This window comes from Haliotis asinina, chromosome 5 (genome assembly GCF_037392515.1).
Source record: "Haliotis asinina isolate JCU_RB_2024 chromosome 5, JCU_Hal_asi_v2, whole genome shotgun sequence".
NCBI classification, from domain to species: domain Eukaryota; kingdom Metazoa; phylum Mollusca; class Gastropoda; order Lepetellida; family Haliotidae; genus Haliotis; species Haliotis asinina.
Window position 1 is genome coordinate 69,128,652 of NC_090284.1, and position 26,976 is coordinate 69,155,627.

Consider the following 26,976-nt stretch of genomic DNA (forward strand, 5'->3'; position numbering starts at 1 on the left):
CAAGAGGTTAACGATGGGTTAACATATGTGGACAGAGCCAAAGGAACGCCATAGGTCTCAGTTTCATTTAAGAAGGACATTTTCGGAAATATAGCTGTTACTAAGAATCCCTATGCACAGGGTGACGTTTTGTGGAAACTGCAAAAAGCAAACGTGAAACAAATTTAAATAAACCGAAACTACTAACCGGATGTTAACATCGACTGAGGTTCCGCATATAGCAGAAATGACGTTAAATGCATGCGTTAGAGCGCACTGTATTCAATATAAAATAACGATTGTAATAACATTTATTAACTTCAATTGCGCAGATCGATGTTCATGCTATTGATCACTGGATTGTCTGGTCCAGACTCGATTATTCACAGACCTCCACGATATAGCTGGAATATTGCTGCGTAAAACTAAACTCACTCACTCACTTGTTAAAGGAGTTTTTGCAAGGAGAAATATGTGGACTCATGATGTATGTAGATAGAAAGTATCGCTATACTATGAAGAAGCTCGTGTTTGAGTTTAAGTATACTTTCTATATTCACCAGGAGGTATTGGTATACTAACGGAACCCATATGTTTGAATATGCAATTCTACATTCAAATGATAACATTGTTTTGAGTGGAAAAACCTTCACATATTTATAACAATCTTGCCCACAATGATAATTGCTGGTTAACAAGACACTCACGGAGTGGTATGGCATGCATTCGCCACACACACGCACACACCTAGGATCCAGTTAAGAGTATCCTGACCTGACGAATATGTCTACCACTATATCGTAGTACTACGCCTAGCATTCACTAAAGCCCTGAAGCAAAGCTGGGTAACACAGGCTGTAGCTATGAATACAGCCTACAGCTCAATTCTACTTGGTCCCGGGGATATGACCTAACGATTGCAACCCGCTATCACAGATAGCTGCCCTAGTTTCAACTGACAAAATGGCGTGAAGGGTGGATACCTGTACAGCACAAGCTGTCCACCGCCGGATCCGGCCCAGTGAGTATGCATGTACAGCGGTTGTCATAACGATTAAGTTCAGTTGTCTTCTTACTCCACGGATATGTACACAAATGCATATATGCACATATGCACATGTTTACGTTGCTGTCTGTTAAACATAGTTATGCTGTTGATTTTGAAGGTTGCTGGTAGCTAGGAAGGTTGTCTATGTTTAAAACTAAACACCTCCCTTTTCAGCTCAAACGCCATACAATAATAACAATGTTTTATAAGTCAAAACATATAAGATGTAAGAAGTTGAATATTTCTGTCTGTGTTTTAGAATAACACGATCGAGCTCCTATTGAATAACTGCACATGATCTCTTTCTGTTATCGTATAGCCGCGTTAGTGTACTAGCTGCAGAAATGGGTTCGTACTGAATATGTATTAAGTTTATGAATATTTAAATTTGCCACAGCCATCTTTGTTTGACCTGTGACTCGGTGAGGCAAAGCTCTTAACTGAAAATATTAGTTTGGATATTATAATACAACATAACACATAATATATATTTTGACACAAAGATAAATATCATGTTACAGATGATGTCGAACACAATTTAAATCTTATTCATGTTTTTATATTATTTACATAAATTGTAAATTGGTCGTATCATAAAACGTATTGGCAGAATCCTCTACAGACTTCGCTTTCACACATATCGAAGGAACTGGGTGACAGTTTAGAGAGGGTGTGAGTGAGTGAGTGAGTGGAGTTAAACTTCACATAGGCCGTATTTCCGCCATATCGTGACCAAAACCAAGTAAAATCAACGTCATGTCCTGCTGGTGTTCTAGGTAAAGCTGACTCGTGACGTAGACTATGATAAGTACATATGACAGTTTCACACTGAACTAAAACTGATAATTGCAATTGACACCGACTTCCTTGTATTTGATGCATTTTATTTACAACAAGCAATATATTCATATAAAACCATCGTAGAAAACAAGAAAATACACGATGGTAGGTACTGTTGAACACGTAAACAATGCTGCCCAGTAACAACGGGTAAACGTTGAGAAAAGAATGTCACCACTGACGCCGACGTTTTCCTGAGTCACACACTGTAATGCAGATACCAAGAAAATAAAATGTCGGTCTGTTTGTCAGACATTGATCACACGATCTGAAAACTGGCAGTATGATGCAGATATGTCCACTTGTTCGTTAGGTATGAAATTGTAACAGTTCATTCATTCATTCATTCAAACATAAATCTGGTGTTGTACATAACAACATTATCTATCTACATCAAAACGTGGCACATCCACGTTGGTATACATATTATCTTATTTACATAAAACGTACAAAATAAGAGGGGGAACACGTTTCAGGTATTTGCAACTTCTTTATAACAACAGAATCAACTTTTCGAGGTAGGTCAAGCAAGTGCATTGTAGTAAGAAATTCCTTTCTTGGCTAACAGACTGGCATCTGAAACGTGTTCCTCTTTAACATTTCAGTTTTTAATGGCGATTAATGACTTTAAGTATTATACAAAATAGAATAAGGTATCTATCAATTTATCTTTGGCAGCATGTTTCAGCTTAGAGCTCCAATGAAGCCCTTAAATGCTTCACTGTCGGGGAATATCGAGACAAAGTCCATTATGATTGTTTTTGTTGGCAATCGGTGCTGATGAATGTTCTTATGTGGCATGTGATAAATTGGTCGAGACAAACCATTACACTACAAGAAATGCCATATCAATATCTGGATCATTTCTACGAAGACAAAACTTATGGCTGATGCGATTTCGCACTGTAACTTGTAACATATGTTATGTTCGGATGCATGGCTTTGCATGTGTTTGTGACAGTAGTCGTGGTGGTGTATGTGCATGATGTCATTACTGACCGATATGATATCGTCCAATGCAGTCCCTCCGATATGTTATGATCAGGGAAATGTTTCGTGACAATTTTCAAAGCGGCCAATGTTTGGTCTCTTTCACTGTACTAGTATCCTGGGGTTGTAGAATAGTGGAAGACATGCATCGCACTTTAGTCTGACACGTCAAAATGTAATTCGGTGCTGTTGAATGTCACACCATGCTTCAATGTCGCAAAAGCTCGTGTAGACCTAGTAGATTCGAGGAAGAATTTCAGACAGCAACATCATTTACTGGAATAACTCGGCCAAGTTCATTGTCTTCCTCTTCTCGTCTGTCTTCCCTCGTGTCTAGAGTAATGAAAATTGTGTAAGCACTTAGGCAGTCAAGCAAATATCACCTACTAGAAAAAGTTAGGAAAAGGGTTAAAACTGCTGTACCCGTTAATGTGACATTGAACACCGCTGTCACCAGTATCCTAACGCCTCTAATTCTAAACATGGGTCTAGATTTTCGAAGCTCTTTTAGCGCTAAGATAGTCTTAAGTTATTATTAATGTATGGGACTTACGACTATCTTAGCGCTAAGAGAGCTAAAATCTAGGCTATGGTCTTGTTGTTTTTGTACAGAATCATGCAATGGAAGTGGTTTTGACAGGATGTTTATAAACACTGCCTTATCAACAGTGACAAAGGTTAAACTGAGTCAAAACGACAAACAGAATGCAAATGTAGTACTAGCAACAAAGATGTGTAAGATAAATGTAATTGCAGTTAAATGTAACTGATCGAAACAATATGGCAGAGTGGCTCTATCTGGACACAACTATAAAAATAAAAGGTTAAAGCGATTCTCCACATGGGTGTAATGTCCATTTCTTTTGTCCCTCGCCTTGATATTGCTAGAATATTGCAAACAGCGACATGAAACTAAACTCACTCACTATTAATGGGAAAACATTACACAAACGTTATTTAATGCATACGTACGTCCAGTGGATAGCATTGGTGCTGATGTGTCCTCAATTTTAACTGATGTTTTAATTGATGTTTCACGACTCCGTCGACTACGGCGTAGGTGAAGTGCTCCTGCAATAACACCGATGATTAAAATGCTGGCAGCCACTGTCACACCAATCGGTAGTCCGTATGTCGACTCACTATGGTTGTCTTTGATGTGTTCAATGTCTCGAGGCTTCGAAAGGATATTCTTGGAAGATTTGTAACCTGTAACACGAGAGACACTGATACAGTATACAAGTTCTAATAGGCTTTTACAGTGACCCTGGGAAAATAATATTTTCTTATCGCTGTTACTGCATACAGAAAGTTTCGCTCTTTCAAAGACTGATATGTGGGGAAATATCTGAGACGAAATAACGAAACGAAAATAAAATTGGTTTTAGGTTCGGAATTGGATTTTTCTTGATCCTGTCCCGGTTGTTAATAGCAATCAATAAGCCAGACCACCCGGTCTTAGTGTAAGCAGAAATACCTAGGAAACCTGAGGGATTGTCTGCTTCGAAATCCGACTGACGTTTTACACTTGTAAGTTTACCATTATTTTCATTTTTGGTTTGTTTTGGTTTTTTTTTTATTGCTTTGTTTGACCAGATAAATCTGGTAATTAGCTCTTTCCAATGGGGATACGATGATCTGCATCAGTCAGTTGAGTCACCTGGACTAAAGTCTCTCATTATATCAATTTTTAATGGGGAAAAATCAATTTAAATTGAAACTGACCAAAATGAAAAGGTATATTCAGATGAACCTGAGGAAACCTTGCTTTACTGCTAGGCAAAAGGGAACATAGTGGTTCAGGGACTGTGAGAAAGTAAGCCTGATCCCTTAATCACGTCTTATATACATTGCAGATGATTAGTTGTGGTGAGCAATGGTAGTATCACATGAATTCTTGTGTGGAAATTTAAGACTTATGCACTTACGGATTGGGAAATAAGCTGTTTTTATGATTTTATAGCGAAATGAATTTATGCCATCGAGGGGGTAAATTTTGTAATTTTATCTCTGCAAGAAATGCACAACATATCTGCTTCAGATGAAATATGGTATATATCCAAGAGAAGGACAGAAAACAATGGAGATTCATCATTTTACAACGAATTGTATAGATACAACCCAGGCATCTTCATGAAACTGTGGGACACTTGTTTAAGAGGCGTGTACGAGTTATTTCCCTTGTTTGACATGCATAGTTGTGTATTCTCGCGAGAAATTACTTCAAGCGGCAGTTCCCTTAATGCTATTTGATTGCACGTAGGTTTAGTTATCTCGACGCCGATTGGTTGCGTTCTATAATTTGTCAGGTCTATTTTTGTCTGTTTGGCGAATGTTCGAGAATGTTCGGTCATTTGCTTCAGACTACATCACTGGTAAATCGAGAAATAGCGCATCTATAATTAGGTAATTCCAGTCACCTTTCAGTGGTGTTCATACGTCTTGTCATTTATGATATATATCTTAACACGCGTTAACGCGTGAGAAGGCACGATGTAGAACTCATTCAACCGGTGGCCATGTTGTGACAGACAGAAACCACGTGGGTTCTCTCTGTTGTCCTGCCACATTGAATATAAATCGGATGGGATAAAAGTTTTAATTCTCCCTTCATCTAAGATCAACAAGTGCACTCAGATATCAAACAAATACATAATGACATGTATTGTAACGTCAGTTTGAACAAATCACGGTGTGAGAAATATTTGACAGATAGAAAACACCTGAGTCTATGCTCCCCTCCGTAAGTAATGAAGGAAAATCGATTTGGAAAAAAAATAGTTCAGCCTGTCTCGTGAAGAAGAGAAACTTGTCAAACTAAAAACATTAGATATTTTTTACCAACCTGGGCAATTATTTTCACATGAGGTAACCGTCCCTTGTTGTTCCATGAACTCACATATACTAGAACACAGATCGCACTTTCCAAGCACGTGGTCCCAGTATCTCCCTGGGGGACACGTGCCCCTCCCTTCAACAAACACCAACATCAGAGCGAAACAAGCAACTGGACCAGCAGACGTTAGTGCCATTGTAAAACTGCCCAAGAGTATTCGACTTCGGAAGTTGAAATAGCGAAGGTGATGACCTTGCGGTGAACAATGACATCAAATCTGATTGGCTTACAGATATTTACACCCTTAGGAGGTTTTAACAGAGGTGTGTTGACATGTTCGCTGTCAAAACATTGTGTGTTGTTTCCCATGGTTTGTATGTATCCCACTGATTGTATTATATTAATATTGATAAGAAAGTTGAATACTGCACATGTGAAAGTCGTAGCTGAACAGTTTTTGTACAGATGCGAGGTTCTTTTCATTTTTCAAATTGTCGAACCGTACGTATGCCACATTTGCATATTATAGATACTGTGTCCATATAAAGTTTAACGTCCTGGGTCATCGGTTAAGTGTCGTGCTCAGTTAAAATACAATAAGCAAACAAACAAACATTTAAAACAGTGATCACATATATGATGTACGTGCAGATGTATGTCATTATTCATTAATAATATAATTGTTGGCTAGGTATTTCTGATTTTCTCAGTATTAGTACACATCAGATAATCATGTGACAATTTGAACGAAGTTTGTGACAGCCACAAAGAAAAACCATGTTCCGTGTTAGCTAATGTTACTTACAGTTACCCAGGTTACACAATTGAAGATGACGCAAAATAATCTTTAGAGTATTCAAATACATAACTATGTGGTTGCCATGGTTAATACAAAATCTGGCTTATCGGAGGTGTTGGATGCATATGAGTAGGCCTCAACTTTCAATGTGACAGGAGTTATGCATTTTGTCAATAAACGTGGTGAATAGAGATATATCTACATATCCATCTTGAGCGGTTCAGGACAATTTGTCAAATGTAAAAGCTGATACAAATGTCGTATCAAATGTCTTCCAGTGGATTAAGAATGACATAGTCGTGCAGTAAACGGTATTGACGTGACACACATTCATGCACGTGAGCACATATCTTTCCGACCGTATAACAGGATCATTTCTCAATGGAAATCTATGGGAATTGTTTGAAAATTCGCCTTCTGGGTCCGGAAACGCGGGGTCCGGTTAGGCGAGTACAATTACTGAACGTAAGTTTCGTTTCACATAAAAATCGTCCGGAGTGCGAGGTTTCAGGGTACACGGGGTTCGACTGTATTTTAAGTTTACTGAGACGAAACTGCATATGCTTTAATTTAATATTTATAGTGTATGTAATTGATTAATTACATTATTAATGGATAGTATGCGTGTGTCATGGCTAAATTGTTCATTTTGCAGTATCAATACACATTGCATAATAATGTGACAACCTGAACAGATTTCGTAAAGGCGACAAGATAATTTCATGTCCCGTGTTATCTGGATTTTTCGGATAACCCAAGATGATGTTTCAATAATTAAATGCTTCAAGTGTAACAATTGTTTTAACCGAGTAGATAAATTACTTCAACGGAAAAGGAACACCTATTGAAACAGTATACTCATTAAATCTCTGATCTGCTTAACACGAAATAATACCGAGAGGGAGTGTTACAGTCTTGAGGACCTGCTGCCCACACAGAATAGCGGTAGAGTGGGTATGATGACCTCTCATTTAGCCAGATTCTGTCAGACAGACAAACAGATAGCTTTTGGGTTTTTTTTGTCGCTTGTTTGTATAAGCTATCGTTCAGTGATTGATGAGTGACACTAATACAATGTAATTAAAAGCAAAAACATGATTATACAATATATGATACATAGAATTATTTTTATAGGTATCTCACATAACCAGAGTAGTATTCGACTGACTTGTTTTAGTGTTTTGATAACACTTAGACACTTAAAAAAATGCTCAGTTAGTGAGATTAGTGAAATAATGTGTATTAAGTGACATACATGTACATTGATATGGTATTATGTGCATTTGAGGGTTAGAGCAAATGTTCAGTTCGTGAGATTAGTGAAGCGTGATTTTAGCTAGATTTACCACTGGGATGGTATTGACCAGTATACACGGAAAACTTTACCCAAATAATTTCATCACCATGGCGAATGTATGTAGATATCACGTTCATAGACAACAACAGGTGTAATCAGTATCTTGTTCATAACAAGTACTTGCTTATTTCTCGTCTTTCTCTAAGGACTGGCGTTAGCGAGACTAATTACCATTGATGTTATCGACCACTGCTAATTGTTTTAGTGATCTGAAAAAAACCTGAAATGTTCTATTGCAATATAACACAAGTAGTTCCTGTACGCAGGGAAATGGCTTGAATGCATCCACATACATTACCATCTGTAAGTTAAAGTTTCAGGTTAAACAGTGGTTAATGCAAAACATGCTACACATGAGGGTTCTACATGACTGCACATAAATAGGCCTTCACTTTCAGTATGACCCCAGATTGTCGTGCACGATGTATCTCTCTCGATCTGTGTCTGAAAAGTTGCGAAGTCAAATATCTCTCCACATCTCTTTCACCCCAAATTAGCATTAACTGACACTGTGTAGTAAGTGTTATACACGCTACCGGACACACCCGTTGCTTAACATGGATGTGCTTAACCATGGACATGTTCAACAGTGTTCGTGCATGAGATAGAAGCATGCAGATGTCCCAGGTCATGGATTATCTGGCCTTTATTGTGAAACGCTGTGTCCGTCATGCTGGGAACTTTGATCCTTGTGGAATCCGATATTAATTGCTGCAAGTCCATGATTAGTGCTTCAAGCATGCACTTTGCTGAGAAACAGATTCACAGTGCTTAGAGTCGAAAAACAAAACACGAACTGTTTCACATTCTTGGATCATCTCACACCTTAAGATCAGGATGATAGCAAGACACACACACACTGTGGAGCTCCTGTTTCAAACTAAGTCTGTGGATACAGCTTTTTATCAAACAAACTTATAATACCGTTATCAAGATTTATACAAATTGAAGTGTGATTTATTGGTTTTCAGAGTAACCAAAGTGAGTGTTGCTACTCCTATGTCAGGATATGCATGGGTGTATTCTTACAGTAGTTTCCCCGACACATCTGTTAGACACTACTTGTCAGTTAACATGGGATGATAGTCAAAAATCAACGTCGATTACCATATTACCACACTATCACACAGTTGGGAAAGAAAACAGTTGCTGTTCATTGTTAGGTATGAATTTTAGGGAAATGTAGAATTTTGGTCCACAAGTAACCAATACCAAGGTTCTCATTCACAGATCACAGTTCCATGTCAGTTCATTTAATGTTGATGAGTGAGCAAATTGTGTAAGCATGCTCTCGGTTCTTTATACAAACATTTGATTAAACACGATGCCACAACGACCCCACATGAATAAACATCATTCCTTGATACATTGCCAGTAAGTGTGGTGAACAAAGATATGCCTACATATCTATCTTCAGATGTTCAGGACAATGTGTCAGATGTGAAAACAAATATCTTTTTATAGTATAATGAGACAATAATGCATATGTCTATATTCTTTGTTTGGACACATGATTAGATACATTATTAATGGATAATATACTTGTTGGCCACATTGTGAATTTTGCAGTATTAATAATGTGACAATCTGAACAGATTTTGTAACAACGACAAGATGATTACATCTGTCGTCATTTTGTTTTGAATTGACAATTTGTTATGCTAAACACAGATTTAAACGACAGCGGCACATTTGTTTAGAAATTGTTTAATCTTTTGAAATCTCTTATTGCAATATAACACAAGTAGTTCTTATACATAGGGGAAATGGGCTCCATGTGTCCCATTACATTACCACCTGTGATGAGGTCACAATGGTCAATACGAAACCTGCTTTTTGGGTCTTCCATGGCTGCACATAAATAGGCCTTAACTTTCTGTCGTACACAGCGTACCCCTATAGGTCCATGTCTGAATAGTTGTCAAATATAATATCTCTCAACATCTCTTTTACCCCGTATTAGCATAATCGACAGATGTTCTGTGTTTGATATGACCCACAGTATTTGTTATCTGAATGCTTGAGCTTATCATGCTGGAAACTTTTATCCCTAAGAAATCTGGTATTGCTACAAATCCATGTCCTCTGACTCAGAAATGCACTTTGCTGAGAAAGAAGTAGTTTCCGAAATAATAACACAACACGGACCTTCTCCTACATGTTTCAATTGTGTATCTTCAGGGAGAAGTGAATTCAGTTAAAAAATAGGGAGAAGAGAGATGTAGGAGAAGATCCGTGTTGTGTCCAAAGCAGAGTCCGAAATGTAACGTGATGGGTGCTATATCAGTGTTAGAGGCAACACCCCTCTGTGTATTGAAGGGAATATGAACAGTGAGCGGTACACACATATTTTCGGGGGACATTTACTTCCATCTACTTACGTGAAAGAAGAGGTCCGATATTGGGACATGCACCATGACTTTCTTATTTATTTGACCAGTAGTAGTATGAACCACCGCATTGAAGCCTGCATTGCTGCCCATGGAGACTTGACAAAATACTAACCTGTTCACCTGTCTTTGAATCTGGAGTTATGTTCTGCTAACATTCGCATTTGATACGTGAGTACTGAGTGAAAAGATAAAACAATTACAATCTTTAAATTCTCAATATTTTCTGCTCGCACTATATTATTCCTTGAGTATTTACAGTGTTAACGGAAAAGATACCTGTTGGCAAAATTGTGACTTTTACAGCATTAGTCCATAATAATATTAGTAAAAATGACAGGATCACCCCAACACCCACTGTTGCGTACTATTTGTAATCTGTAAAACGGATGATTTTTTTTATCATCGGGAAAGATTTTGTAACACCAAGTAAATTTCATAGACTGTGTTATCTCAAATTCCAAGACTACCCGAGATAACCTTTCAAGTTTTCGAAGGCTGGGCACATAACAATCGTATTACCAGAGATCATAATGACCTGGTTATTTTGTTTGGGACTGACGTCCGTGTCATGAACCACTCATACAGAGGACCACTGCTAACTGTTTAAGAGACTTTAACTTCGTTTTAATTGTTTCGTTGCCATAAATACAATGAAAAATGATATGCAAACTCTCTACATTTGTGTTGTGAAATGAAATATCTCCTTCATGAATCTCTTTCACACCAAACTGGCGACACACCATCACCATCACACACGCACAGCTCATGGTCGTAAACGCCAAATACGATGCCAGACCCGCTTGTGACTTAAAGTAAGTGTGTCTTGCTGACCATCTAAGTACAAAGATATAGACTTGTTCTACATTGATCTTGGAGGAACCAGCCATCGATTAAATTATCTAAACATTTTCGTTTCACTAGTAAAACTTGCACCTGTCCCGCTGGAAACATTGATCCCTCAGGAGTCCATGATCCCTGGATATTACCATAATATTACAACTTTGAAAATATACATACATACGTATATGCATACACATACATACATACATACATACATACACACACACACACACACACACACACACACACACACACACACACACACACACACACACACACACACACATACATACATACATACATACATACATACATACATACATATACACACACATACATACATACATACATACATACATACATACATACACACACACACACACACATACATACATACATACATACATACATACATACATGTAGGCATACGAGTAGGAAGTTAATCGAAACATATGTATCTTTCATATTTATTGTAAGACAATGTGGAAGGATACTGAAGTGTCACAGATGTCAGTTTCCACTTTTGTGGAACCGACAAATCAAAACTAAATATGTCAATTGGAGAGATACGTGAATGCAATGCTTGAGTAGCAATGATAGTACTGATCTCCGGATAATGTGACACTGACAATATGATATTTGATTCATTAAAACGCAGGATATCACAGCTGACACAGGTATAAGCTACCGTATTGTGAAATACAACAGCTTTCATCAGTAAACAGTCAGATATATAATAACAATAACATTTTAATGCATTTAATGTCAGCAATTGATTAAATCATTTAATCATTTAGAGCTGTTTTTCTTGTTGTTCTCAGTTTCACATACACATTTGCTTTAAATGGAGCCATTCAAAATCACACCTCTTATCCGTGGATAGTCTAGTGGTTAAAGCATTTGCTCGTTGCACCAAAGACCCTTGTTTGACTCCCTACTCCCACCGGTCAGAGAAACTACATTACCGGCTTTCAAGCTCCTTGCGTACGCAATATTGCTGAAATATTACTAAAAGCAGCGTAAAACAACACTCACTCACTCACTCACTCGTTCCTTGTGTATGACCATGGTTTGAAACAAACTACGAAGCTACTGCTCTCCGGATGCATTACTGTCTTCAGTATGTAGTGTTATAAATATCATTAGTATGCTTCACTGGCATATCAACAAGGTTTTTAAATGCCGTTACATCTCAAATGCTGGAAACAAGATTGCATTCTACATCTGGACACAATAACAAAACTGACAAGACGTTACTCCAAGTAAGGATATAGTCAAGGTGCAGGTGATAACTGATGAAAGGATACATTGTATTCTGTTGCATGTGTTTAAGTCAGTATTGAATGTCACCGTTGCTTGTATCACTGACAGTGACTACAATAGTTCTATAAGCTTGATGTTTTATTGAACAGTGTAAATTACAGTGAGCATTTATTCATTTCATACATGGTATTTAATACAAATAGGGTACCAGAAATACAGTAAATAAATTGGTTTTACAGACATGGGAACAAATATAGATACCATTTAGATCCTCTCTCTGTATTTATAAGTCTGATAACTCTCAGGTTTATCTTCCCGACGTCATATGGACACACCTCACGTGTAGATATGCATATTTCTCCAGTTGTCTCGAGATTTATCAGTCGTGACCAATCTTGTCATTAATCTAGCACGATATTGTATGTAATGACTGCATGTCGGACACAATAAGATATTTAACTACTTACTAATCATGTGCCATATCAAAGTTCATAAAATGGCCACCATGTAATTTTCACCTTCTGTGGTGGAATGTAAATAACGTTTGGTTTTAGAATAATGCCTGAAGTCATTTTCCTGACATTTTTAATATTTACCGCAAGTACAGCCTTCATTCGCTTACATGTAGGTAGAGTTTGTATGTATGTAGATTGTATGTACTCTGGAGTAAGTGAGATCGAGATACCTTGAACGTGATCTATCAGATCCTGCTTGGTTTTTATTCCATGTAACCATGTAATTCAATGATATTACAGTCTAGGGACTGAGGAAGCCAATTCATTGTCTGAATGTCATTCTCACGTTTCCACTGAATTGTCTGTCTTGACCTCTCGCAATATATAGCCAAGACATGCTGGAACTATGGTTATTACGGTTCAAAGGTTGCTGTCCAGTATATCTATATAGTTTGTTGAGTTGATGTGACCATCTATATTGACAAGAGTTCCAACACCTTCAAAACAAGTAAACCCCTAAAACATCACACTGAGACGTGGAGCAGTATTATCCCTGTACACACCAAGGCACTAGGGTTTCTACTATTCTTCATTGCTTCTCCAAACATAACCTTTCTGAACTTTTCCTGCAACAAATTAAGTCTCATCTGGTTTTCTTCTTCACAACTCCTCTATGAAAACTATTTTCATGAATAGGCATTTGTATTGTCCTCTTGGATAGTCTTACTTGAGATATCTGGTTCCAGAGTGAAGATATGTCCAAAAGAGACTTCCTCCTGTTTCATTTAACAATCTTCAATAAAGCCCTAGTTTTTTTCTTCTCCTGCCACTTCTCTGATCATTTTCTGTATTTCCTCCCTGAGAATACCTCTTCAGGAATTTACACACAGTAAACGTAATGATTCCAGTTATTTTACCTATTTCACTTCCACTCTTGCCTGCTGAATTCAAACTTAATATGAGCTTTTTTTGATAGGCTGTAAGACCTTTCCCTCTAGGTGCCATCACACTTTGAGCGGACGTCATACTAAGTACTTGAGAGTTATTCCCCTTTTGTTTACAAAATGTAACGGGTGTTAAGTAAAATTTGTATCTCCTAAAAAGTGATACCCTGTAACTATTGCCAAGATGAAATACACCTCCATTTGAAAAAAAACAGCTGCTGTTGGCAACACTCACAGCGGCCATTTTGTGAACTTTAATAATATGGCACATGAGTGTATATCAATGCAAATATAATGCTTGTTTTGTGTGTTTGGTCGTGGTTTAACGTCACACCCAGAAAATTCCCAACTGTATGACGTGAGTGTGTAACCAAGCGAGACTGGGCCAAACCATTCCGTGACAGACATTCTGACTACACAACTGGAATTCTCTGACATGTGTCACACAAGTCCGCGAGTCTGACCACCCGATCCCGGTAGTGCAACTACCAATGCACTGATTACAATAAATATATGTTACTGGAGATCAGTTCTTACACAATCACTGTTATGACTCAACTAATAGGTACACAATGAACATCTTATGCACCACATTCTGTTTGATTGGTAAAAGTTAACTTGCAGATACCTTCAAGTAAGACAGAGTTATCACGATAAATTCTATGTACAATTCTCACTTGTTTGTTCTTTCATCAGTGATGTGTGATGATATATAATCTCAACTCAGAACTAGATTAGACATGCCAATGATGCACTGTTGTAAGTTTCGGTTAGGAAACTTCTTTTCGTTCCAATATATATTTGTCACATTACATCTGTACATATTTAAACGACAGTATTAAAATATGTCAATGGCAATGTCGTGATCTATACCTGAGACAATTTGACACACACATTTATATACACATTCAACTGATTGGGATGCCTTACTGTGTGTAACAATTAGCACCAACTCATAGGGCACATACGCTCACTACACGCAAGACCATTAGCTGTTCTTTTATCAGCATCTGGTGACCAGCGTCCTCATTCTACAGACCATCTAAAGACATGTGACATGAGAACAGATCGCCCTTCAATAATCTGAATAAGGCAGGTTCTATGGCATGTCATCTTCTAAAGGTCTTTGTTCCACCACTTTGTCCAATATGGGAAAATAGTCTCAATATAGTCTTCTTTACGAATGTATGGCATGCATCGGGTGATATTTGTGATTTCTTCTTAGCATCAACGGTTGGCGTCAGGGTGCATGTTAGGAACCTCTCAGTTTTCATTCCTTGGCACACGGCATGATAGTCACAATATACTAATGCTCTTCGTCACCGAGTTATGTAGGGATATCAGTACGCCAATACATGGGCAGTACTGTCACATCTTGCACTGTAGGGGAGATCAGAAAATGCCATGGGAAACTTGGTTTCTTCTTCTACTGGTAGCGGCAATTGTTCCTCTGAAAACCGTAGTTGTTGTAAATAATTCTTTATGTAAGTTATGTAGATGTAGAAGTTACATACGTGTTAGACTTTAACATACAGTTATGCATGGATGCTCATTAATGTACATTTTGTGTGGACATTATAAAAACGTGATTTTAACACATTACAAATAAGTATTACCTGGTGGAACTGCATGGAAGTTGTTGTTGGATTCCTCAGTGCATTGAATTGAAGGACGGTGTACCAGTGGGTCAATATGTATACGCTGAACAGACCTGTGTCTGGGACTGACACGCCGACGACTGTAAACGACGACCCCGACCACCACACTGACAACTACTACTGCAGCTATCACAGAGAGTGATACAAGGAGAATACTTCCCCCGTCGCTTGTTGCCTTCTTGTGCCAATCTTTATTGCCTATTTGTGACGTGAAATAGGAACATTTCACTATCCTTCAATCATACGATTTTATGTTAGATATGGATAAAAAGAATAGCACAATACATGTTTCAAGAACTTGACATTCATTGTCTTCTTAAGTAGAACATCTGTTATAATAAGAATCCCTTGGATGAATCTAATACCAAAATATTTAATACCATTATAATTATGCAGAGCGGGATTGTATTGTATTATAGACTAAGTGTATTTCTTGACATAACGAGAAACCAAGAAAAGGACACACACCAATTTTCGATTCACCTGCAAAGTTCAATCTGAAGACATCTGTAAAAAGAACGTGATTGTTCTGATCATCAGAGCGGATGCAGCCTTTTGAGAAAGGGGGTCGGGTGCACACTATACACTAAAGAGAAATGGTGGGGAAGGTGTGTGTGTGTGGTGGTGGTGTTGGTGGGGGGGGGGGGGAGTGCTAGTGCACACTTCATTTTCAGAGGTCTTATTTCAGGACAATCGGGGGTAGGTGAGGGGGGAAGAGGGAGGGTGTGTGCCCCTGCGCGTACCTCTGGATTCACCTATGATTACAAGGTACCAATCTTTACCAATGTATCATACCACGTCAGCTAAAATGTTTTTATTTCTGAATTTTCTTTGGCTGAAGTTGTCATAAGAATACATGTGAAGGGACGATGTAAATCCAGGTAGGGTCCTTGCAGGTAAAAAAGCAGCCTTAACGTTCCCATGGTACCTAGTGAGGTTAATTTCAGTTATTGCCGACCTGCAGTGTGTACCTATATTGCAGTGTCTTCAAAAGTAAAATAGTTAAACTGTAGTTATTTCACTGTCTTTATAGACTGGTATGTTTACAACTCGTATTAATTGTGCATGCAGTTGTGCATGTATATTAGTTACCTATCTAACAGATACCTCACTAATACCTCACTAAATGAACTAATCACTTTTATCTGTCAATAATTGCAAGTCCAATGTCAACCGCAACACAAGAAAACAAATACTATACTGCCGAGAATCTCGTTTTCACCCTCCCTCCTCATCATTATGGAGGCAGGAAAACCACTCTCGTATCATGCATACTACAATATCTACATCGTATCCCTTCATCGTATTGGGGTTAACGAATAGATGATAAGAGATGTGGTAAGTAAAAGAAATGAAGGACCTAAAGGTCATGGCAATGACAGTTATACACTTTCATTCTGTTCGTATGTAGACTGTAGACAGACAGCTCCAAACAGGACAGACTGAATCTAAAGATAAATAAATAACACATTCATACCAGGGCAGTTTCTCCGACAGTCGTCTTCAGTTCCCTTTATCTTCATATACTGGCATATATCTGAACACGGGTCACAGTTCCCAGAGCCAAAGTCCCTGTACGTCCCTGTGGGACAATCCTTGGAGCTGTAGACGATACAGGCGTAGCTAGCCCACACAAGTCCTGCCACTAGCAGACGACACATACCTGTTGCCACAGCATTCTAGACTGGCCTGAAACGTTAGAATGAACTCGTGGGAATGATCACACAATTTTACTGGCAGTGTCTGGAAAATCAGCAGATTGGCTGCTCCGGTTTGTCGCTAACCAATGATATACTAGTATTGTGGAGCTGAGTTGATCGTGTGGGTGTCCCACAGCCATGAATAGATCACTGACATGCGCGTTTTGTTACGGGATGTGGCGGTTGTACCTGAATCACTCACGTACGTCTAGCAAATAGCCGTTGTTATTTAGTTGAATGGGTGTGCGAATCTTTGAAGTCAGGCGAATAGATGAAGCCTGTGTACATAACGTCCCAGTCCTTTATAATTTCTCCAGTTACCCTCCCCACTCCACCCCTCAAACACCTGATAATATCACATTTGAATAGTGTTGATTTGAGAATCATCGATCGACTCTACAATACGAACAGACTGTATCATACTGAATGGATTTTGTCACTTTTATACATGTGCTGGTATACGTTTCATTGCGCGTGAACTGGTATACGCTGCTGGACTATCTAAGGGCTGGCCTGTTTAATGATGACCTCTCACGCTGAATCTGTTCCCGATATGCATGGTATTTGAACAACCAGTGGGACAATAATATTTTATATCGATGCTTAACAATATATTATTTTGGTCAAATCTAATGGCTGGGCCTGCAGGTACTGAAGGGAATGTCACACCAGAAAAGCGAGGGAGGTCATTTACGGCATATAAGGCACGTTTACGCCCAGAGTGTTGCAAAATAGGGAACTGCGGGTGTGAAACCAAATATGAAAGTATTCAAATATTTTCCGAATAAAACCTCCTTAATTTCTGATTTAAAAGTATTCACTTTTACAACCAATGTAAAATATGCTATATTTCATATTCCACTGTTTTGGTAAAGTACGGATAATCGCACTTTTGTTGGGTTGACTCTTCAGAATCAGGCACCTACCTTATCGCCAGCACACAAAGTCAGCCGCCTAACCCGCTCAGCCACCGAGACTTATTTGATCACATTCTAAATGGCATTGTATATTCATTACAACTAATTCACAATATGGGACGGAATTTATACATGTTACATTAAGATTTACACGCTCGGGAACAATCGGAAGAATTCTCGAAATGTGGGTTCAAAGGTGGAATTCACTGAAATACGATGTCATTACAACTGCGTTACTGTACATCTTCCGAAAAAAGTTGTTGTTTCGGGCAAAGGCACCATACACTAACCATTTATGCATGAGTTATTTGTAATATTGTTTTTACTGTTTGGGTGGAAGTTTAAATCTTAACTCGTTCGCAGGTTACTTTGGTTCCTGGTCACAATTTCGGTGTATTGTGTGAAAACCATTTTTGATTTTTCAAGGCACTTCACGAAAGGAGTGATATGATCTTCGTGTTAAACCTCTATTCAATATTACTCATTTGTAGGCCGGCTTGGTAGAACTGCCCATTATCTGACAGTGATATTGAACAGCACTCGTTCACTCACTCACTATGTACAGGTAAATGTTCAAAATGTACAAATGTGAAATGGAATACAAAGTAAACGTAACTGATATTATTTACATTAACACACTGCAAACAAATCTTGTGTATAAGATTGCAACAAAAGCAAACAACACGCGACTGCTTAGTTTCCTTTTGTCAACACCTGGCGAGAATCTCTGCTCTCTTTTCAGTTTGATCCCGTTCAGTGAGCCGTCCTGTGTATTCCTCATATCTCCTGAGCTAAACAATTCACTTGTTGTTCCTTCATTGTTTCCTCGACACGGATAGTGTCATTCAAACCCATCAGTGTTTAATTCTTCATATCAAATTGCCAGGTAGATATAGCTCATAACAACCGGGGTTTGGTCCCGATGCCTCAATCATCACTGCATACATATGATCTCTCATAAAAATGCCCAAGAGTCTTGTGTTGGAGATTCTACATCTGCTAACGCCACGCTAAGGGATTCCCTCTTTGACCTGGCATTATTCGACGCACATATATTCACCTCAGTTGCAAACTAGTCACATTGAGTGACATCATACAGCATTTATTGCAAATGTAACACACGGCATAACATAACTGAGTGAAAACAGAATGATTTAATCACTATATACACTGACATGCACACAAAGACAAGTCAGATTTCAAAACAAAAACAGAATCTGTACAGCGGTCAATAATTTATCTATGTTTATTTTTAAGATTCACAAGAGTTCTACAAGAGTTAAAAATATTTAACCGATATTATGTATATATGAATGCATCGAACACTACAAATAAAAATATCTAAAAACAAGTATCGATTGATGGCAGCGACAGCAAGCAGAACACGCAATTACTTCTGTTGCTCAAAATAATTTCTAATTTCTTTAAAAATTAAAGGTGCGGTGCATCCCAATGAAGCTAAGGCTAGCATAATTGTAGAGCGTGTTTATAACTCATACTTTGTAATGCTCACTATGCATGATGAAATGGTAGATCTATTTATGTTAATTGTAGTCCTCGTTTCTTTTCCTTTTTTTCGTTTTTTTGTTTGTTTGTTTGTTTTTTTTTGGGGGGGGGTATATTTTTGTTTTGTTTTTTTGTTTTTTTTATGTTCTTATTTGGTGGGGAATAAGACAAAAATACTGCGTTTTAAAAATTCTGTAAGATGAATTTACCTTGAATGTTTTGGGACTTAAGTACCTCCACAGGAGGACAATCATTTTACAATACTTCAACCCCCTGTGAGGATACAGCCACTCACAATCTCAGCTGCTAATCAAACTATTTATCTGTTTACAAATCATTTACCAAACGTTATGTAACAACTTAATTTCTTTCAAAAATGCAATAGTTATGATAATAAAGGTCCTGATCTGTTTTGACATTTAATATTTATCTTTGTGATGTACAAATCTATGCAGTCAAGCCGTACATGCTGACTGATTCTGTCATCACAAGAGATACAAGACGAAGGATCTTCACCTTTCAATAAATACTGAAATGTATTCAGAATTTTCTAAATGGAGGAATCTAGTCGAAGAGTGAGCTGGCAACTCACAAACATACAGTATTCCCTGTGAGACATATCTGAGGTGAGCGTTTGTCTGCAGACCACTTTGTCTGTTTAACCAATATTCAGTAACATCTCAAAGAGACAAGCTGACTTCATAGGTAACACCTTTTTAAAGGCACCCTTCTTTTTTCGTACTGTCTTCTTCTGTCTGGCCATGGTGTGGACAGCACGGACATTGTTATCACACACGTGCGGGGACGTGAGAGACAAGTTTTAACCTGGGTTAGGCATTGCTGGCATCGCCTGATGACTGGCGCTGGTACTGAAGTTCTGTCAAACCAAATTGTGGAGGTGGTATCTGAACTGTTACCATCTCTGGGGTGGGTACGTCGTCTACAAATAATGAAACACATAGAAGTGCCATGGTAATCTGCATGCACAATATTCATGGACTAATTACTTCATCAGTGATAATTTTTAAGGTTGCTACATACAAATAACTCAAGATGATCCACTCACTCATCATGGCTTTGAGGGTTCGCGTTAGGTGCCCAACTCTAAGAGTGTGGGTCTGAATCCCTCATGGGACTCAACACCAAAAGTACAAGAACCCATACATAAAAGGGAAGCGTTGTCCTAGGTAAGAAAGTGTAGTCCTAAGTATATAACGCTTTTCTATCCGATGTGTATTCCTAAAAAAACGTCACACTATGAAGCTATCATTCATTGCTAAGTACTTATGAATGCGATTTATCTGTCAAAATATATGTATATTTTATTACAAATGAGAACAGTATTGTAACTCAATATCAATAGACCAAGTCAATACATGTAATACATTTGTATAATATGCACGTGTAGTACTCGGGCATGAACTTTAAAGCACTAAACTGAATTGTGTAGTAAGGCACTTTACATGATCTGACTTAGCACTAATTTGAACCGCATAGTAAAAGACTTTACATGATATGATCTGACTTAGCAGTAAACTGAAGTGTATAGTAAAAGACATTACATGGTCTGACTTAACACTAAACTGAACCATACAGTGTAAGAGCTGTACATGATCTGACTTAGAACTAACCAGAACGGTATAGTAACATACTTTACATGATCTGACTTAGGCTGCACATACTTACAACCACTAATTGATGTCAGTGAGGAGGATCCGGGGCTATCTGTGTGATTCTCAGTGCACTCTACTGGTTTCTTGTAGCCTCCAACAAAGCAGGGGAGACAACCCTGTAGTCGAGATGGAAGGCGATGTTCACAGAAGCACACCATCAGACCATACACGCTCAACAAGATAATAAACAGGCCAAGTATACAACAGATAGCTATAACTGCGGGTGTGGGTTGGTGGCTTTCAATAAATCTTGGTTCAAAGTCTGAAACACAAACATGAATCATTTTGGATAAAATATTTTTTCATCATACAATTGGTCATTACACACTGAAAGGATAAATATGGTGCAAGCTTGATGTCATTTGTTAATTGTTTGTGAGGTAACACTGACATAGTATCGTGGAAGACAAAGTCTGTCTCAGTAAAGTAAGGACATATCGTTTAAACTTTTAAAATAGTTAAACTTAAATGATAAAACACTTTCTTAACAGTTGCCTAACTGAAGTTGTAGTGGAAGCACTGCATATATATGTGGAGATATGTAATGATAAAACACTTTCTTAACAGGTGCCTAACTGAAGTTGTAGTGAAAGCACTGCATATATATGTGGAGATATGTAATGATAAAACACTTTCTTAACAGGTGCCTAACAGAATATGGAGTGGAAGCACAGCATGTATATGCTGTATGCTATAGTTCTGATATGTGAGTTTAATGATGTTTTGATGATGAATGCCCTACATCATAACATTTAAATGACACTCACATGCGGGGCATTTTTCTTTGCACTGGACAGTTGTTCCTTGTATGTCGTGGTTGTCGCATATGACACTGCAGTAGTCACAACCTGATATGGCGCTGTCGTAGTACTGGTCTGGGGGACACTTGGGTAGCATAGTGGTTGCTTCTCCATCCTGGCGGTATCCTGACAAATGAGTGTCCATTTACAGCCGTGAAGATTTTAATTACATACTTTGCTTTCAATTTGAATTGTTAGACGAATGCAAAATATCACACATTTGCTAATCATTGTACCCGAGGAAAGTACATGTAATTCCGTTATATTATAATTAAATTTGTTTACTTTTTAAGTAATCACAATGCGTAGCTACGTTCTTTATTGATATTGAAGTATACGTTTTCTAAGTATCTCATAATGAGTCATTTACATATTCGTGGTGCTACACATAAGTATATAACTCTAATATACACTTGGCCGTTTTGTAATGTGGGAATGGCTGAACATGTCAGGCATTTCGACTAATGACACATTTAAATGGCAACTGGAAAATTGTTACAGTTCCTGTTGATACTTTTCAGTTGACACTACATATTAAGCATATATTGGACCCTTCATTTACAAGTATTTCAGCACACGGTCTCTGGTGTCAGGCTAGTCGGAGAAAGGACATCTAGTGGGGTGGAGTGGAGAGGATGGGGGTAACATATTATGTTCGTATTATATCCCTTCATCGCTGGTTGAAGGACGACAGTTTCTATCTCAAAACGGGTTACATGTATATTGAGGAACCGTCGATCGAACCAGTGGCCTACCGCTCTAGTGGGACCACTGTCCAGTACTCCTCTTAGACGGTTATGATATAGTAGAAGAATATGTACTGTGAATAAACCCATTAAAACGTAGGGCTCCTTCTCACACACTACTTCTTACTTATAGATAACACGAACTGAGTACACCCGTGATAACTCTCACCTGGACACAGTCGCTGACACTTCCTCTGAGTTTCTTGTATTTCCGCATGTTCACAGATATCCGCACAGTCATCGCAATTATTTGTTCCTGTATCCAAATACCTGCCCGATGGGCAATCTCCATAAACATTAACAGAGACAGCTAACGTTATGATGACAAACAGAATCACTTCTGCAACACGGTATAAAGACATATTTGTTTCCTCTCACAGGTCGGCCTGTCAGCGAGAGCAGAGAAACACGTCCGGTCCGCTGGAGAGATACTCCAGACTGAAGCGTATACGTATATCCCGGTAGGTGACGACACATCGATTAGTCATGCATACCCGTCTTTCGCTAACGGGGCAGCTGTTGAATACAACGTAAACGCCACTCGCTGAGTGCAGAGACACACATTACAAAGTACATTGTGATCATTCAGCCAATATCAATTTTGTCATACACAAACGCGACAGAGATTATCACAACATACTTATGTGCAAGAGTTTGTATAAATTATCTCTCTGTATACAAGAAGTAATAAAATACTTTCAGTTTCTTTATTACAATTTCTGTGTTTTTAATTGATTTTGTGTACAACTTCATGGTTATGATCGACACAGTTGGAATCATATTGTGAGGCTGTGTCTACTGTTCCCTAGGGGCGGTCAGGTCGTCAGGTGGTCAGGGACAAACATCAGTACCATACTCTCCAACATCTGCTTATCCAACGCACCATTACTTTCCGTACACACTTAAGGCCTTCTACACACGAAACTGGTCGAACTTAACCTGAGAAGACCAGGATAGGCGTCACTGATACATTAGTTTGATATGGGAACTATTTTAAACACGAAAAAAAATAGTACTGACCTAATCTACAACATGCAATCTATAGCATGCATATGCAAAGTAATGCAGGGTACTCCATACGCATGAAAATAAGAACACAAAAGCGACATTGATTTTATTGGTTAACATTGTCCTAGAATTCTAGAAGTGGGACTGGCGTGTCCCAGTCAATGTAAACTTGTCAGGACATGATGTGTACAACAATAGCATGCCCATCCCTAACCTAGAGGTGAAACATGGCCTTGACTTTGTGGTGTGTTTGTTTGTTTTTGTGTGTGTGTGTGTGTGTTTGGTGTGTGGGTGTGTGTGGGTGTGGGTGTGTGTGGGTGTGGGTGTGGGTGTGGGTGTGGGTGTGGGTGTGGGTGTGGGTGTGGGTGTGGGTGTGGGTGTGGATGGGTGAGGGTGTGGGTATAGATGTAGATGTGGGTGTGGGTGTGGTTGTGTCTAAGGGTGTGGGTGTGGTTGTGTCTAAGGGTGTGGGTGTGGGTGTGGGTGTGGGTGTGGGTGTGGGTTTGGTGTGTGGGTGTGTGTGGGTGTGTGTGTGTGTGTGTGTGGGTGTGGGTGTGTGTGTGGGTGTGGGTGTGGGTGTGGGTGTGGGTGTGGGTGTGGGTGTGGATGGGTGAGGGTGTGGGTATAGATGTAGATGTGGGTGTGGGTGTGGTTGTGTCTAAGGGTGTGGGTGTGGTTGTGTCTAAGGGTGTGGGTGTGGGTGTGGGTGTGGGTGTGGGTGTGGGTGTGGATGGGTGTGGATGGGTGTGGTGTAGATGTAGATGTGGGTGTGGTTGTGTCTAAGGGTGTGGGTGTGGGTGTGGGTGTGGGTGAGGCAGTGGCTGTGGGTGTGGGTTTATACATTCAGCTAGTAGGTATGCATATTTATGTTCCTTTACCATAAACTTGGCAGTGTTAATTGATTGGTAACTTACCACGAGTCAATGTAAACTTGTCAGGACATGATGTGTACAATAATAGCATGCCCATCCCTAACCTAGAGGTGAAACATGGCCTTGACTTTGTGGTGTGTTTGTTTGTTTGGGTGGGTGGGTGTGTGGGTTTGGTGTGTGGGTGTGTGTGGGTGTGAGTGTGGGTGGGTGTGGGTGTGGGTGTGGGTGTGGGTGTGGGTGTGGGTGTGGGTGTGGGTGTGGGTGTGGGTGTGGGTGTGGATGGGTGAGGGTGTGGGTATAGATGTAGATGTGGGTGTGGGTGTGGTTGTGTCTAAGGGTGTGGGTGTGGTTGTGTCTAAGGGTGTGGGTGTGGGTGTGTGTGTGTGTGGGTGTGGGTGTGGATGGGTGTGGATGGGTGTGGTGTAGATGTAGATGTGGGTGTGGTTGTATCTAAGGGTGTGGGTGTGGGTGTGGGTGTGGGTGAGGCAGTGGCTGTGGGTGTGGGTTTATACATTCAGCTAGTAGGTATGCATATTTATGTTCCTTTACCATAAACTTGGCAGTGTTAATTGATTGGTAACTTACCACGAGTCAATGTAAACTTGTCAGGACATGATGTGTACAATAATAGCATGCCCATCCCTAACCTAGAGGTGAAACATGGCCTTGACTTTGTGGTGTGTTTGTTTGTTTGGGTGGGTGGGTGTGTGGGTGTGTGGGTGTGTGGGTGTGGATGTGGGTTTATACATTAAGCTAGTAGGCATGCATATTTATGTTCCTTTACCATAAACTTGGAAGAGTTAATTGATTGGTAACTTACCACTCAACTATTGTTTCTTGTTCTCCTGATCTATGGTTCAGTGACAATGGCTCTTAAATGAAATTAAACGTCTGTATTAAGTTCTATCTTATTGCTCAGTTGATTTTGTTTACAGTAACCAAATCACACTAACTGTTTAAGGTTTACCTTCGTTACGGGTGCACGACTTCATATTTACTGTGTCATGGCGTTAACAATGTAAATAATAACTATCACTTACTCCTGCGCTAGAATAGAAGTTAAATTTCATAGGAACAATTACATTATTGTTCCTTTATCCTTCAGCTGCCGTGTGTAAACAATGTGATGCTCATCTGTACGTCCTCTGGGGACCTAAGGCCATACACAAACGAAATTCCAAACACAATGAAATCAATATATTACAAAACATACTTCAACACTAAATATATAGTTTGGAGTGATGGATAATGGGTTATAAATGTGTCATACATTTCAGAGTTTAGGGAACATCATCATCGGCCACAATGTCATCTGTATGCAAGTGACTGGAATGTTTGTGTATCTAATATTATATAGTCCCATTTCAATGTTTAAGCTATTAAATATAACGCGTAGTGATTATTGCCTATGTTGTATTGATCGCTATCGCTATGAACATGTTAGTAAACGCCGTTGTATCGGATTTTACAGGTACCTAAGTAAAATATTCGGTACAACGTAAATATAATAAATAAGCGTGGAATTCACAGGAAGCGAGATGGTACGTCGAGACAACCATATGTTTGACTCATTAAAGTTCGACGTATCGGTGTTTGACTGTACACACACAGTGCCGTTCAATTTTTAGGAACAGTAAACAGCGAAAGGTTACCAAACGTCATTATCACAGTTAAAAGGTGACACGCTGACAGATTTGTCATCTTTAAGACTTTCTGATTTCCTACGTCAGTATCTTTAGTATTATAATAATACCAGAAGGTATTTCGGGCAGGTTTAGGTATACGTCTTTCACATGGCAGTAGACATGTAGATCGTACGAATCAACAGTCTGATTCACGAGTCGGGGGAAGCCCCGTTGTTTTCCCAGGATATTTCTGTGCTATACTATCCATAGCACGCAGTGACATATATTGCTGAATCATTAAGTCTGTTGTAATATTTATCTTATGTGTGCTATTGACAACATTTGATAATTTCACCTGTTCTCATCTATGCCGCTTACTGAGGGAGCGGCCACTGTTGACTGAAGGAATGTCATAGTTATTTAGAATCATTGAATTCATTGAAAGGATTCATGTAGTAACACATAATGACATTTAGGATAATTCGTCTGATAAGTGTCCAGTGACATGTGTTCGATACATAATACATTCTGAATTATGCAAACAATGTGTCCCACGTTGCCTTCACCATCACTGTAGGAAAAATGGGACCAAAACATGAGGCCAGGCCAAATTGACGATGTATGTGTTTCCAAAAATCTGTTCACACCTCTTAAATAACCTTAAATATTCAAAACATATTCTTTTGCAAAAGACGAAATATCGGTAAAGCATGATGAGGGGATCGCT

General features: G+C 38.9%; 3 protein-coding genes and 1 long non-coding RNA gene across 4 annotated transcripts; 1 reads left to right on the top strand and 3 right to left on the bottom strand.

Moving 5' to 3' along the window:
- Nucleotides 1-910: 910 nt before the first annotated feature.
- Nucleotides 911-23,454, top strand: LOC137285144 (uncharacterized). Its single transcript, XR_010956954.1, has 2 exons — nucleotides 911-1,000; nucleotides 23,125-23,454. It is a non-coding gene; the product is annotated as an uncharacterized lncRNA (long non-coding RNA).
- LOC137285142 (uncharacterized) lies at nucleotides 1,895-5,896 on the bottom strand. The gene is made up of 3 exons (XM_067817367.1): nucleotides 5,703-5,896; nucleotides 3,830-4,066; nucleotides 1,895-3,190 (listed from the first exon to the last, which is right to left on the bottom strand). Exons 1-3 carry the CDS (start codon nucleotides 5,887-5,889, stop codon nucleotides 3,114-3,116), a joined length of 501 nt encoding a protein of 166 aa, XP_067673468.1. The 5' UTR covers nucleotides 5,890-5,896; the 3' UTR covers nucleotides 1,895-3,113.
- Nucleotides 12,471-17,063, bottom strand: LOC137285140 (uncharacterized). The gene is made up of 4 exons (XM_067817366.1): nucleotides 16,880-17,063; nucleotides 15,871-15,909; nucleotides 15,361-15,600; nucleotides 12,471-15,194 (listed from the first exon to the last, which is right to left on the bottom strand). Exons 1-4 carry the CDS (start codon nucleotides 17,061-17,063, stop codon nucleotides 15,085-15,087), a joined length of 573 nt encoding a protein of 190 aa, XP_067673467.1. The 3' UTR covers nucleotides 12,471-15,084.
- LOC137285139 (uncharacterized) lies at nucleotides 19,327-23,269 on the bottom strand. Its single transcript, XM_067817365.1, has 4 exons — nucleotides 22,914-23,269; nucleotides 21,966-22,124; nucleotides 21,212-21,460; nucleotides 19,327-20,465 (listed from the first exon to the last, which is right to left on the bottom strand). The coding sequence occupies exons 1-4, from the start codon at nucleotides 23,104-23,106 to the stop codon at nucleotides 20,356-20,358; spliced, it is 711 nt and encodes a 236-aa protein (XP_067673466.1). The 5' UTR covers nucleotides 23,107-23,269; the 3' UTR covers nucleotides 19,327-20,355.
- Nucleotides 23,455-26,976: the final 3,522 nt, after the last annotated feature.

Bases quoted from the DNA above. Each gene is read 5' to 3' on its own strand.
- LOC137285142 (XM_067817367.1), bottom strand. From the start codon at position 5,889: ATGGCACTAACGTCTGCTGGTCCAGTTGCTTGTTTCGCTCTGATGTTG. The intron at 4,067-5,702 runs GTTGGTAAAAAA...CTCGTGTTACAG, and splicing joins ATGTGAAAATAATTGCCCAG to GTTACAAATCTTCCAAGAAT. The intron at 3,191-3,829 runs GTACGTATGCAT...TCATTACTCTAG, and splicing joins ACCAATGCTATCCACTGGAC to ACACGAGGGAAGACAGACGA.
- LOC137285139 (XM_067817365.1), bottom strand. From the start codon at position 23,106: ATGTCTTTATACCGTGTTGCAGAAGTGATTCTGTTTGTCATCATAACG. The intron at 22,125-22,913 runs GTGAGAGTTATC...CTCATTTGTCAG, and splicing joins GTGTCAGCGACTGTGTCCAG to GATACCGCCAGGATGGAGAA. The intron at 21,461-21,965 runs GTGAGTGTCATT...TTTGTGTTTCAG, and splicing joins CAAAGAAAAATGCCCCGCAT to ACTTTGAACCAAGATTTATT.
- LOC137285140 (XM_067817366.1), bottom strand. From the start codon at position 17,063: ATGTGTCGTCTGCTAGTGGCAGGACTTGTGTGGGCTAGCTACGCCTGT. The intron at 15,601-15,870 runs GTGTGTGTCCTT...CGTCACAAATAG, and splicing joins TGCAGGTGAATCGAAAATTG to GCAATAAAGATTGGCACAAG. The intron at 15,195-15,360 runs GTAATACTTATT...TACGGTTTTCAG, and splicing joins CTTCCATGCAGTTCCACCAG to AGGAACAATTGCCGCTACCA.